The 14,485-nt window shown below is 47.9% G+C and overlaps 1 protein-coding gene across 1 annotated transcript in view; it reads left to right on the top strand.

Moving 5' to 3' along the window:
• Positions 1-12,111: 12,111 nt before the first annotated feature.
• The window catches only part of GPR137B (G protein-coupled receptor 137B), a 72,533-nt gene continuing 70,159 nt past the window's right edge, over positions 12,112-14,485 (top strand). Inside the window, exon 1 of the mRNA XM_064383622.1 lies at positions 12,112-12,609. Within this exon, the coding sequence (XP_064239692.1) occupies positions 12,196-12,609 (414 nt within the window). The 5' untranslated portion in view covers positions 12,112-12,195. The remainder of the gene's footprint in view (positions 12,610-14,485) is intronic.

Here is a 14,485-nt window from a genome sequence, read left to right on the forward strand (position 1 = left end):
TTATTTTTTCTTTCCTTAAAGAGGATCTCCAGTATTGAGTAAGGTTTCAGGCCCCACAGAAACTGGATCTAGTCTGGCCTCTGGAACGGCTTTCTCAGCACTGCTTCAAACGTGCGTCCCTCACCTCCATTCCTTTTGCCCCGCCCTGGGGCCATAGGTAAAGCCTTTCTTGCATTTTTCACCAAAGCCTGGAGATTTCAACCACTATCAATGGCTATACACGTCGTATGCCCAGGGACACCTACGGTGCAATCATAATAGCTAATTTTCCCCACAGTGCACGAATCTTATACTCTTGAAAGCCAGAGGTGGTCAGTTCTCAGTCCCTTTGATGTAATGAAGTTACGTGTGTGCAACCAGCCTCCTCTTCCTGCATGAGCTCCTTGAAACACTGCTTTTTCTGGAAAAAAAACGGGAACCTATTAGGAAGAACATCGACCATTATCAGGCAGCTTAAATGCCTTTGCAAGAACTCCTGGTAAGAACTGGATCTAATTTTCCCCTCTGAAACTTGAGCAAACCACTCACTATGACTTTCCTGGAGCAGGGTATGATTTTTTGGGGGGTGGGGGGTGGGGAACAGAGCCTCGCTATGTCACCCAGACTGGAGTGCAGTGGCATGATCTCAGCTCACTGCAACATCTGCCTCCTGAGTTCAAGCGATTCTCCTGCTTCAGCCTCCTGAGTAGCTGGGATTACAGGTGCATGCCACCAGGCCCGGCTAATTTTTGTAGTTTTTGTAGAGATGGCGTTTCACCATGTTGGCCAGGCTGGTCTCAAACCCATGACCTCATGATCCACCCACCTCTGTTTCCCAAAGTGCTGGGATTACAGGTATGAGCCACCATGCCCTGCCAAGGATATGATGTTAACATGCTTAGGATTCCTCTATAGCAACAATTTCATTCTGTTTTCAGGCGAATAGGAAATAGTCTATGTTCTTGACCTTTTATACTAAATTTCCTTTTGTACCCCAGATCCACTTAATATCAAAGTTTTAATGAAATTATTGAATCATTAATAGTGCATTCTGAGCAACTCTAGGAGGGTTACGCCATCTGCCTGTTTGCTTAGGTACCAGTTAAGGATTGTCCTAGATTTGAAGTTTATTATAAAGAATCCCACTGGAACTACCTGCTTGAATTAAAATCTGATTTTTATCTTATGACTGGAGGGATGAAAACAGCCTAAGACAGATTTATGGTGATAGTTGTACAACTTGGTGAAGTTACTGAAAATCACTGACTTGTACACTTTGGAATAAGTGAACTTTTATTCGATAACGTTTTTAAAAAATCTGACATGCTTGATGGTCTTTCAATTTAGGGATTACAAGCACAAGAGCAAAAATAAGGTATAAAATTCATGTATATCTCACAAAAAGTACAATTTGTTAGTTAAAATAGGAACTTTTAAAACATCCTGGCTTTTACATAAGAATAATCTTAGCTTGTAAAACCCTACTTACCACTTACGCTCTCTAACCTACTCCTTGAATCTCAGCATTCCTGAAACCTTTGAAACGCTTAGCATTCAAATTTTAAGATTGTGACTTAAACCAAAAACCTCACAAGAAATGTTGACTTTGTCCTGAGTGGCTAAGAATAAAAACCCCAGCCAGTGACTCAGTTGTTCATTCAGTAATGAATCCAACACCTAATATGTGCTGATCGTGGGAGTGAAGAGATAACTGTGTGTTTCTATCACTTTAGGTTTGGTAAAGCAGGACTTGTCATTGTGTAGAGCAAACAAAAAGTCTTTTATGGGCAGAATTCAGAGACTAAGAGCCACATGATCCTCAGTTTTCAAAGCTTGAATTTTTAGAATTCTACTGTAACTGCTGGGGTAGTTTCCTCTAACAACGTACAACTATGAATGTAAATAAGTCCAGTCTGATGATGGGATTCTCTGCTATTAGGTAAAGGTTTCCTTTTTTTTTTGAGACGGAGTCTAGCTCTGTCGCCCAGGCTGGACTGCAATGGTGCAAACTCGGCTCACCGCAATCTCCGCCTCCTGGATTCAAGCGATTCTCATGCCTCAGCCTCCTGAGCAGCTGGGATTACAGGTGCCTGCCACCATGCCCAGCTAATTTTCAAAAATATTTTTAGTAGAGATGGGGTTTCACTATGCTGGCCAGGCTGGTCTCGAACTCCTGACCTCATGATCCACCCGCCTCAGCCTCCCAATGTGCTGGGACTAAAAGCGTGAACCACTGTGCCTGGCAAGATTTCTGTTTTTTAAGGGGCCTGATCTCCTTAGTTGACTGACATTCCTTCTGGCTAGTGTGTTCTGTCTGGGAGCCTCTATTAATATTCTAGATTGAGCAGGCTACGGCTGGTTATATGGTTCCTAATGAGAATTGATTTCTATAGCTGGAATCAGCAGAACCAAACGGTACAAAGTGTTCCTTCCCAGGGAAATACTAGCACGGATTTGGTTGTTGAAACGAGCTACTCGCCACCTTGGAAATGCTAGTCCTCTGAAGTGGAACACAGACAGATATGTTTTATTGGCAGGAAGCACGGAAGGGGTCTGTTTGCTCATTTCAAGTGCACAAGTCATTGATTTTCAGTAAATTTACCAAGTCATGCAACTGTCACCATCAATCTGTGTTAGACTGTTTTCATCTCTCCAGTCATAAAATGGAAATCAGATCTTAATTCAAGCAGGTAGCCCCAATTAGCTTGCCTTCCTTTCCTTCCCTAAATATTTAAAAGGAAACAGAAAAGAATTCCTGAGGACAGATAATAAAAAAGATAATCTCATGCAAATGTGACATCCGTTTTCCAAAAAGTTAATTTTCAACTTTTTTTTTTTTTGAGATGGAGTCGCCCAGGCTGGAGAACAATAGCATGATCTTGGCTCACTGCAGCCTCCACTTCCAGGGTTCATGCAATTCTCCCGCCTCAGTCTCCTGAGTAGCCGGGATTACAGGCACTTGCCATCATACCCAGCTAATTTTTGTGTTTTTGTAAAGACGGGATTTCACCATGTTGCCCAGACTGGTCTAGAGCTCCAGACTTTAGGTGATCCACCCGCTTCCGTCTCCCAAAGTGCTGAGATTACAGGCATGAGCCACCGCACCCAGCCAATTTTCAACTTTTAATGACATGCATAAACTAATCTGGGAAGATCTGTAACAGTATGGGAAGATATTTGTCCCTATCTGGATTTCCAGCATGGGCACTCGCTTCCTCCACCTGGGAAATTCCCTTCTTGAAGGGAATGAAGTTGAAGCGCCTACCACAGAAGCAGCAGATGCCAGGGTGTCATGCTCCCAGCCACTCTTGGGGCTAGGATGACAGCACACGGTCTAGGCTCTGCTAATCAAATGCCCCTGCTCCAGACTTTGAATTGGAAGTTTGTGACTTAAGGAAGCACAGACTGCATAATCTATTCTAGTGAAGGATTCACTTATCCAAAATGCTTTATAACCCCTTCCCTTTGTCCCTACTATAGAGGCCGGACGTGCCAAATGAGTACTTTCTTGGGTTCCCTTGTAGCTCTAGATGGCTTATGGCCCACTCTGGCCAGAGAGATAGAAGTGGAGGCCTGACTTGGTATTTTTTGGTAAAACCTTGTCCTCATGATATAGGAGTCACTCCTGTCTTCTTCCAATTTCTGCTTTGAATGCAAATGTAATGGCTGGAGCTAGAGCAGCCATCTTGCAACCACGAGAGGACAATTCTGAAGATGAAATGCAATATGCTAAGGATAATGGAGAGGAAGGATGGAGAGAGTCAGGATCCCTGAGAGATTTTGTTAATGGTTGAATCAATGCTTGCAACAACTGACATCTAGATATGTAAGAAAGACAAACATTTACTATTAATCTCTTATTAGCCAGATTTTCTGTTACTTGCAGCTTTCTTCTTGCCTAACTGATACAGGCGATCAGGCAATTTCCAGTGTCCAGCATTAGTATTTTCTGTGGGGCAAACTACTAGTATCAGAGCCAGTGGTAGGGACAGTGATATTACTCTAGAACCAGTCCTGCAGCATTGCTTTGGGTATCATTGTTCCTCCTTCTCCCCTTCCCCCTCCCCTCCCCCTCCCCTTCCCCCCCTCCCCCTCCCCCTCATCCTCCCCCTCCTCCTCCTCCCCCCCCTCCCCCCTCCTCCTCCCCCTCCTCCTCTGAGACGAAGTTTCACTCTGTCACCCAGGCTGCAGTGCAGTGGTGCAATCTCGGCTCACTGCAACCTCTGCCTCCTGGGTTCAAGTGATTCTCCTGCCTTAGCCTCCCGAGTAGCTGAGATTACAGGTACCTGCCACCATGCCCAGCTAATTTTATTTTTTTGTATTTTTAGTAGAGACGGGGTTTCACCATGTTGGCCAGGCTGGTCTTGAACTACTTACCTCAGGTGACCCGCCTGCCTCAAACTTCCAAAGTGCTGGGATTACAGGCGCGAGCCACCATGCCCAGACTCATTCCTTCTTCTTAATCTCCAAGTTCTTCCAGCACTCTTAAAGATTTTGTGAACTACATAATGTGCCTTTTAATGAATTTTTTTTTTTGCTTAAATTAACCCAATCTTACTTCTGTTGCTTACAACCAAGAACTCTGGGAAATATAGAAACGGACAGCAGGAGCATTGGCAGCAATATACGCTCAGAGAATGGTGAGAATTGAGCTTGGTTATGCGGTCTGGTTGAGCTGGCGGACGATGAAAATTCAGATAGATAGTGAATTCAGACGGCTCATGGCTTAAATTGTCATTTGTGGTCACCTGTGGTAAAAGTAACCCAGTACAATGAAGGTCCCATTGAAATTAAAGGTTTTGGAAATAGAGTGGATGCTGCCAGACAACAGTATGAGGGAGGCAAATAATTTAAGAGCTGTGGGGAAAGGTGGTTGATTCTAATGGCTGGATAGCTTGAGAAGTGAATAACAAGGGCTGAAATTCTAGTTCAAGGCACACAGTCTGAAAACCGAGGAGTCTGGATGACTTTCAAGGGTGATGCTAAAATAATACCTTATCTTTTTCAACCATGGTCAAACCACAGCCAAAATGGAGAGCCTGTGGATTTCTGTTTTTCTTTTCTTTTTCTTTTTCTTTTCTTTTCTTTTCCTCGCTCTGTTTCCCAGGCTGGAGTGCAGTAGCATGATCTCGGCTCACTGCAATCTCCTCCATCAGGGTTCAAGCGATTCTCCTGCGTCAGCCTCCTGAGTAACTGGGATTACAGGCACACGCTGCCACACCCAGCTAATTTTTGTATTTTTGGTGAGATGGGGTTACCATGTTACCACGTTGGCCAGGCTGGTCTCGAACTCCTGACCTCAGGTGATCTGCCTGCCTCAGCCTCACAAAGTGCTGGGATTACAAGTGTGAGCCACCGTGCTGAGCCAGGTTTCTGATTTTCAACATCCATTAAATGCACAGCCTCCGCTGGTCTCTTATGTGATAGTTCGGGGACGGATTGGAAAGAGCTGGAATCAGAAGATGGAGAACGGGGACAGATAGGACCGAGTACTCAGTACATAAGGCTCCCCTTATGACAGAAAGCAGCCCTTTCTCCCAGTGTGAGGAGGCTGTTCCTGCCTGGCTGGAAGAACTATGAGGTTCTTGCCTGAGGAAGTCAGTTCGCCTTGTCTTCCAAGACAGAACCAGGTACCAACATGTCCTTCATGTTATAAAGCCAACCCTGGATGGGAAGTTACACACCAAAATAACAACAAGATTTTGCTCTTTATACTGGAAACAAATGTTTGGAATAATTGTGGGAATGGATTTTGAGGGTGCTAAACCAGAGCAGCAGGCAAAGAACATTTTATTTACTAAGATACTCTAGCTCAGTCTGCTTCCTGGAGCAGAGGGAGGACTCTGTTTGTCTAGTTCATTGGTTGAATGAAACCTGGACTTAATGGCGCCCATATCATTCAAGAGAAGCTGAGATGCCTGAAATTATCCAGCATAATATAGAAGCAAGAATCAAAAAAAAAAAAAAAAAAAGGAATGTTGCTATGGATTTATTGTGCAATAAATAAATAAATATTTTATTCACCAATCCCCTAACTGGTCCCCTGAGAGAGACCAGAAGACACTCCCTTTGTCACGGCACCGAGAGAGAAGCAGACGTCAAAAGCACTGTGGTGGCTGTACTCCGTCTATCAGGGATGCTATCGAGAGCTGCCGGAGAGGAGTGGACTCCCTCGTGTTTCCCAAGATCCTGGGTGCGGGGCCAACGGCAGCACTACCACCAGTAAGGGAGAGGTTATCCCAGTACAAGGCATGGTGATCATGACCAGTCTGAGAATGGCCAGTCTGAGAATCAGAATTGCCTTCACATCAAAGATCTTTGGCAGAAACTAACTGAATATGAGCTCTTAGGACAAATGAGATGGGCGGTCCTCTATGGCCCTGCTTCATCTAGTTGACAAAAGCAAAATTTTAAAAACTCCCTAGGTCTGACTTACACCATCCCAACAGAGAGTGTTGTACCCACATCCAACTCTCAGACCTAAATTTGGATGCTACAGAAGTGGTAAATTCCTAATTCCAGCTACTCGAGAGGCTGAGGGAGGAGAATTGCTTGAACCTGGGAGGCGGAGGTTGCTAGTGAACCGAGATTACACCACTGCACTCCAGCCTGGGCAACAGAGCAAGACTCCATCAAAAAGAAGGAGAAGGAGGAGGAGGAGGAGGATGAGGGGGAGGAGGAGAAGAAGGAGAGGTAAATTCCCATGACTTCTTCATCTAACTGCTTAGTTGGTACACAGATGGAGGGGTGACGAGTCTTGGAAAATAAAACAGGTGATTATAAGCTTCATTCAGTGGTGACTTCAATATAGCAAGCCCACACAGCCCCCGGAGGAAAATGTTTTTCTCTCTCATTCCCAATAAGTGAAGAACCCCAAAAGCCACTTCATCTCATCTAGTAAGGATACTTTTTCCCATCTTGTTCAGGGTTAGGTCAATTCTGGCTCCGTGGCACAATTTGGTCTTCAGAAACCTCAATCACTTTAACGTTCTTCAGGACATCACCGTGACATTAATGACATCATGCTATAAGGACATACAAGGCAGGGATGGCAGTTATTCTAGGCATGTAAGGAACATGTAAATCTCATGAGTCCACAGGGGCCTGTGGCCTCGGGGAAGCATTTCAGGGAGTCTAGGTTGAAACAGCTCCTCCAACATGAAGGATGAGTTCCCACGCCATGCACGGCCTCCTACAGGAAGCAGAAGCACAACGCCTTGAGGTCCTATTTATGGAAGCAACGTTTGTCACATTAGTGTGCTGCCCTCACCCACTTACGGGGTGTCTCAAAATTGAGCTGATTTTGAGAAGGGGCCCAAGGCAGAGGAGGTGCTCCATTTGGTTCAGTCTGCAGTGCAATCTGTTTCGTCATCTATGACTCAGTGGATCTAATGGTGCTCAAAGTGTCGATGGCAGACTGGAGAGATGTACGTCACCAGTGACAAACCCTGTTAGGAGAATCACAGTGTCAACTATAAGGGTTTTGGAACACATCCATGCCTTATTTGTCAAATAACTATTTTTCTTTTGAGAAAAAGAGTTGGCTTGCTCCTAAGCTATGGAAGAGACTGAATGGCTCATCAAGAAGTCAGATTACCATGAAGTCTGAGCTGCTCATCTTGAGCTGCATGTTATTTTGATCCATCAAGCCACCAAGTCAGGTTCACCAAAACACCCAGCTCCACTGGAGACTCTTAGCATTCAGGTGGACGCGTATGTAAGATATGTTCTGACCCCGGTTAACCCACTGCTTATTCAATGGGCTCATGGACACAGTGACCATGCAGGCAGGGACTGTCTGCTCCATTTTTTAAACAATCTAGACGTCCTTGCCAAGACTGACCTGGCTTTTCATAAGCATCGCCAGCCAACTCTGAGCCTTCCAAAAGGTACCAAACTCGGGAAGTCCTAGAGAACAGCCACCTGAGAGCAGATTACATAGACCTCACTCTCTCTTTTTTTTTTTAGACCAAGTTTCACTCTTGTTGCCTAGGCTGGAGTGAAATGGTGCAATCGTGGCTCACGGCAACCTCCGCCTCCTTCCCAGGTTCAAGCGATTCTCCTGCCTCAGCCTCCCAAGTAGCTGGGATTACAGGCATGTGCAACCATGCCTGGCTAATTTTGTATTTTTAGTAGAGATGGGGTTTCTCCACGTTGGTCAGGCTGGTCTTGAAACCCCGACCTCAGGTGATCTGCCCGCCTCGGCCTCCCAAATGCTGGGATTACAGGCGTGAGCCACTGCGCTCGGGCGCCTGGCCAATGTAGACGTCTTTAATCATGTAGGATAAAAGCATTTTGTCCTTACTGTAATAGGTAACGCTTCTGAACTTTGACTTTCTTTGACCCCCATGCCTGCATTATTGTCCCAGGACTGTCTGAATGTCTTGCTCACCATCATGGTATCTTATACAATATTGCTTCTGACCAAGGACCTCACTTTACACTGAAAGAAGCAATGTGGTGGGCTAATCTCTGCCCCTCAAATAGCAGCTGGCCTTATCCAGTGCTGGAATGACCAATTGCAGACTTAACTATTGTGCCTGCAGGACAACCTTGCACAGAAAGGTAGCACTGGTGTCCTAAAATCTATAGAGTTTCCTTCAAACTCAAAGCTGACATATGGTGCTATTTGTCCTGGAGTCAGGATACATGGCTACAGGAACCAAGAGAATGGCACCTTTCACTAACACTCAGTGACTTAGTTGCAAATTTCTTGTTTCCCGTTCCTTCACCTCTAGGCTTGGCTAGTTTGAAGGTCTTAATAACCAAGAAGGAACTCTTCCACCCCAGAGGATTCAAGTGCGGTTTAATTGAAATAAAAGTTGAGACCCTGGCTGTTTCAGACTCCTCATGGGAGTGGGTGAATTGCAAAGAATAATATGATGGTGTTGGCTGTGATGATGGTAACCGTCACGGAGAAGTGGAGTTGCTGTTATATGACGGGCAGAAGGAGGCGAAAGACAGAATTCAGTCATGGTAGTGCCTCTTGCTACTGGCATGTCCAGGGGCAAATGTTAACAAGCTTAGATTCCTCAGAAATCAGGGCTATGCCTGACTAGCTGAGATGCTTGATGAAGGGAAAGGGGGGTTTTGTAATGTCTATTGAGGAGAACAGTCATAAATACCGATTACATCTTTATGACCAGTCACAAAAACAAGAACTCTAACTTAAATTTTTTTCTTGCTGTGTCATATATATATATTATAAACTGATGCAAAAGTAATCGTGCCATTAAAAGTAATGGCAAAAACAACCCGCAATTATTTTGGTGCCAACCTAATAACGAACGGTTCTTTCCTTTACATTTTTTTCCTTACTATTTTATGTAGTGGTGGGTAATTTAGTCTGTAAGATACAGAATGTTGAGATGAGGTTGTGACAGAATTGGAGGAATGGCTATCACCCAGAGCTCCTGGGCTTGGACCTGGACACAGAAAATGATCATCCTTTTGGGGGTAAGAGGGAATGTGTTTTTCTTTTCTTTTCTTTCTTTCTTTCTTTTTTTTTTTTTTTGGAGATGGAGTCTTACTTTGTGGCCAAGCCTGGAGTGTAGTGGTGCGATCTCGGCTCACTGCAACCTCTGCCTCTTGGGTTCAAGCGAGTCTCCTGCCTCAGTCTCCCGAGTAGCTTGGATTACAGGCATGTGCCACCCCACCTGGCTAATGATAGAATGATAATCAGTTCTATTTTTGTATTTTTAGTAGAGGTGTAGTTTCACCAGGTTGGTCAGGCTCATCTCGAACTCCTGACCTCAGGTGATTCGCCTGCCTTGGCCTCCCAAAATGCTGGGATTACAGGCGTGAGTGCCTGGCCTGGAATATGCTTTTCACTTGTACAAGGGATATTAAGTGGGAGCATCTTTATGGTATATCATCTTTATTTTCAGAATTGTAAAGATGATAAGAAACACATTTGACATTAGGTAGTCAAAGGAGTGAATGATTGTAGCCATCTGGCATTTTTTGGCTGCTTTGAAAGTATGATCAAGATAATTTTTCCTAAATCCATTCGCCCCTTCATCTGTAATTACAGAACCATGGCTGTCAGCTGTGCAATGCCATGGGGAATAAAACTACATTTCCCAATCTCTTGTGGCCAGCTTACTAGGGTAATTAAGTCCTACCAATTAAAAGTGGATGCATTATTTGGTCTTTCTGGGAAGGCTCCAGAAACAGGAGAAAACAAGTGCCCTTTAGTCTTTGCCTGTTCCTCCCAACACTGGCCTGGGATGTGGACTCAATGGCTGGAGCACCAGTAGCCCTCTTGGATCATGAGGTAGAATCCGTGCATACTGGGGGAGAAATATCAGTTTGGACCTATGTGGACAAACAATATTCCTTCAGTATAATAAAATGTATATGGATGTTTTTCCAACATGCCAGAGGAGATAATGGTAAATAAGGTGTAGTTTCTATCCTAAGGACACAGAAATGAGTGGGGTGGGGCGGGGCGAGGGGGGGCGCGGGGAGGAGGGTAATAATTAGGCAAGGCTATTAGGGAAGCACACAGGTGAAACACGTAGCCTAATCCTGAGAGTATGGTGGGTGGAGAGGTCTGAAAAGGCTCTCTGCAGGAAGTAACACCCTCTTGGATAGATAGGATGGGCCAGTCGTTGGAGGAAAGGGCAGCGTTTTCTTAGTCTAGGGGAGTTAGGAAGTGTTAACACTGTTTAACACCTTGGAAGAGATAAGTCAGGAAGGTAAGCTAGGGTGGGAGTTTAGACTCTATCCCCAGAAGTATGCGGAGCAAGTGAAGGGCATTTAAGCACGGGAGTAAAGCGGCCAGGTGTATTCTTTGGAAAGATCATTCTATCATTCCACTTGCTCTGTGCAGCACGGGGACCGAGAGGAACTAATCAGAGGCGTGGAGACCAATTCCATATTTCCTCTTGAAATAGCGATAGGGAGCGAGGGAAAGGATAGAAAAACTAGAAAAGGAGGTCCACACCAAAGGCACACTTGGCCCCGATGAACCACCTGGAATACGCTGGGAGCGCTGTAACCACGAAGTAATTCTGAGCAAAAGCCAGGGTGGATTCCGGATATGCCAGGCCCTCTTTTGGAAAAAGAACAATTAGGCACGAAGTGGAGTAAGAAATCACAATTACTGGAGCCTCGGAAATTCGGGTTTCTTTCTTCTGTTTACCCGAACCGCTTGCCCAGCAATGTTTCCAGAGGGCAGCCCGGCTTTCCCTTTTCCCAGAACACTCCCCAGCTCTCCCAAGACCGGTGGCGTGGTGCCCCGGAGCAAAAACTAAGTCGCGGTACAGCCTCGAAGAGCAAGCCGCTCAGCAAAAGCAAAAGAAAAGGGCTCTCGGCGGCAGGGACAGACCCTCATTCGGGATGGCTTGGATCGGACAAGGGAGGCTGTGTGCTGTCAGCTGTCCCACCTCGCTCTGAAGCCCCGTGGGCTCCTTCCACTGCCCCGCGGCCCGCGCGCCTCCCGGCACCAGCTGCATCGCTGGGAGGTGAGGCGCTGGGAGCGCGTGAGGCTGGCTCTCCGGCGCAGCTTGCATCCGAGAGGAGGCAGCAGCTGCGGGCACCTTCTGTTTCCTCATTCTGAGTATACAAATTTGACCTCAAAACACAAACCCTGTCTTTGGCATTTCTGAATTTAGAAATAAACATCACTCCAGACGCCGGCCAGTTTATAGCCACAGAGTCTTAAAGTTTTATTTTTAAAGGGGGGTGGGTGGGGGCGGAAAGGACTTGTAAAGTTTCTTTTTAAAAACTTTTGTTTTTAAATAAAGGAATTAACTTCTGCAAGACAAGCAATCAGCAGCAGAATGCTCGAGGCCAGGAGCGCGATCCCCCGAGGCGCGGGTCGCGGCTGGGATGTTTTGGGGGCGCGCGGCACGGTGCTGGGGAGGAGGCGCGGGGTTCTGGGGGCGCACGGCCCCAGGGATGGGGATGGGGATGGGGTGGGGAAGGGGAAGGGGAGGAGGCGCGCGGCTCTGGGGGCGCGCACTGCGGGAGCGCGCGGTGTCGGGGATGGGGCGGACCGGGGCGCGCGGGCCGGGGCGGGGGCGCGCGGGGCCGGTCGGCGCGCGGGGGCGGCGGGCGCGGCGCTGCCAATCGCAGACAAAGGCCGCCCCAGTGAATCATGTGGTAGCGGGGGAGGAAGTGCGGCTTGTTTTCTTTCCTCCAGTCTCCGGGCTGCAGGCGGAGCGCAATGCGCGGAGACCCCCGCGGGGGCGGCGGCGGCCGCGAGTCCAGATGAGGCCGGAGCGTCCCCGGCCGCGCGGCAGCGCCCCCGGCCCGATGGAGACCCCGCCGTGGGACCCGGCCCGCAACGACTCGCTGCCGCCCACGCTGACCCCGGCCGTGCCCCCCTACGTGAAGCTCGGCCTCACTGTCGTCTACACCGTGTTCTACGCGCTGCTCTTCGTGTTCATCTACGTGCAGCTCTGGCTGGTGCTGCGCTACCGCCACAAGCGGCTCAGCTACCAGAGCGTCTTCCTCTTCCTTTGCCTCTTCTGGGCCTCCCTGCGGACCGTCCTCTTCTCCTTCTACTTCAAAGACTTCGTGGCCGCCAATTCGCTCAGCCCCTTCGTCTTCTGGCTGCTCTACTGCTTCCCCGTGTGCCTGCAGTTCTTCACCCTCACGCTGATGAACTTGTACTTCACGCAGGTGGGTCGGAGAGGCTCCGGGAGGCGCTCACCTGGCGGGGTGGTCCCCGCGCGGCGCCCGAGGCAGGGGCGATGGCAGCCGCGGGGGCCGGTCCAGCCCTAGGGCTGAGGGTGCAGGGAGAAGGCGCCGGCTCCAGGGTGGTCCGTACCCCGTCCTACCTGCGGGCATTTCTCATAGGAAACCCCCTGCTGTTCCGAAAAGGGGCGAGGAGAAGGAAGGGGAGGGCTGGGGGCCGGTCACTCGCTGCCTCTAGCTCCGGATTGTGCGGTGGGTTCGGGGCGCTTCTCTGTGCGCAGCGTCAAGCCGTAGCACCTGCACACACCAGTTAGGACGGTTGGAAGGTGTGCCCCCCAGGGAGGCCTGAACTCCACAATTTGCCCTCCCTCCCAAGACACCTAATTCACGGCTTGGAGGTCTGCCTGATGGCCTCCAGGTTTGGGCCTGACACTGCTTTTTTGAGCGTTGGCAGGGTGGGACCGTGCTGGTTTTGATGAGATGTTTTGAACCTCCGGCTTAGGAGCTCTCCTGAACTGCGACTTACTAACTCATTCCACCGGATTGCTAAACAGCAGGCTGGAGAGCACCCAGCTCCGAGCTGTTGCCGCTCATCAGACTTGCTGTCTGAGCTCATCTGAAAGGCCCCAAGAAAAGGCCATAAAAGTTGACTAGGGCTCTTTTACAGCCACGCAAAAGTCATTTTATGGGGCATATTGTTAAATAAGCTAATGGGAAAGGGCGTGAGTTAACGTGGCTGTTGCTTTACCGGTGATGGTTGCCTTAATGAGAGAGCAGTAATTGTTGAGCACTTTGCAAATGCTTTAAGCAGTGCACAAAGGTTTAATGCAGTCGCCGTCATCACCGCCATCATCATCATCATCTCTGATTCCCAATTAACTTTCCACACGCTAAGATGTCCATTTTCACTAGGACTGCCAAAAGGGAAGGCCCCAACGGTGTCACCTGGTGAGGGTGATTTAAGAACTGTCTGATGGGCAGAGGCCCTGTGCAGGCAGGCATCTCATTCCTTTTAAGTGTCTTTCTCAAAAAAAAAAAGTTATTTATTTTTTAGTTTTTTTTTTTTCTTTAAAAAGGAGGCCCTAGTCGGGGCTCACACCTGTAATCCCAGCACTGTGGGAGGCAGAGGCTGGAGGACTGCTTGTGCCCCTGAGTTCAGGACCAGTCTGGGCAACATGGTGAAACCTCCTCTCTACAAAATGTACAAAAATTAGCTGAGTGTGGTGGTGCCTGCCTGTAGTTCCAGCAACTCAGGAGGCTGAGATGGGACGCTGAGCCCAGGAGGCAGAGGATGCAGTGAGCAGAGACTGAGCCACTGCACTCCAGCCTGGGTGACCGAGCCAGACCCTGTCTCCAAAAAAAAAAAAAAAATGTATATGTGATATTTAGTAGATATTATAATCTTTTAAAAATGAGTCTACTCTCAGAGCCTTCTTATAAGTCCGGCATATCAGCATATTTTCCAGTTGGAGAGTAATGTGTATTGTCTGTCCAAGTGCTGCTTTTAAACCTGCAAACCAGTTCAGGCAGGCGGCTGCATTGCACAGAGACTTGGGCTTTGTAATTGAAATGAATGGGGCGGTTCCAGCAAGATGCAAAAGACAGGGGAGGTGTTGTTACCCCAAGAACTGTGACCCTGGTGCTATCGCACATGGAGCTTTTTATTTTTGTCCCCTTTTGGGGGGCAGTGCGGAAAGAGGAAAATGTAGGGAACTGCCACAGCTCTCCAGTAATGACATGCAAATTCTGAACTTAGAGCCGGATTAGAGGCCGGCCTGCACATTTTCTGCACCATCTGCTGGTTGGTGAGTAAATGCTGAGCAAGGGAAAAAGTGAGCAGGCGGACAGAGCCACTCTGGCC

This window comes from Aotus nancymaae, unplaced genomic scaffold (assembly GCF_030222135.1).
Source record: "Aotus nancymaae isolate 86718 unplaced genomic scaffold, 86718_ANA_hifiasm-v0.15.2.pri h1tg000032l_0, whole genome shotgun sequence".
NCBI lineage: Eukaryota > Metazoa > Chordata > Mammalia > Primates > Aotidae > Aotus > Aotus nancymaae.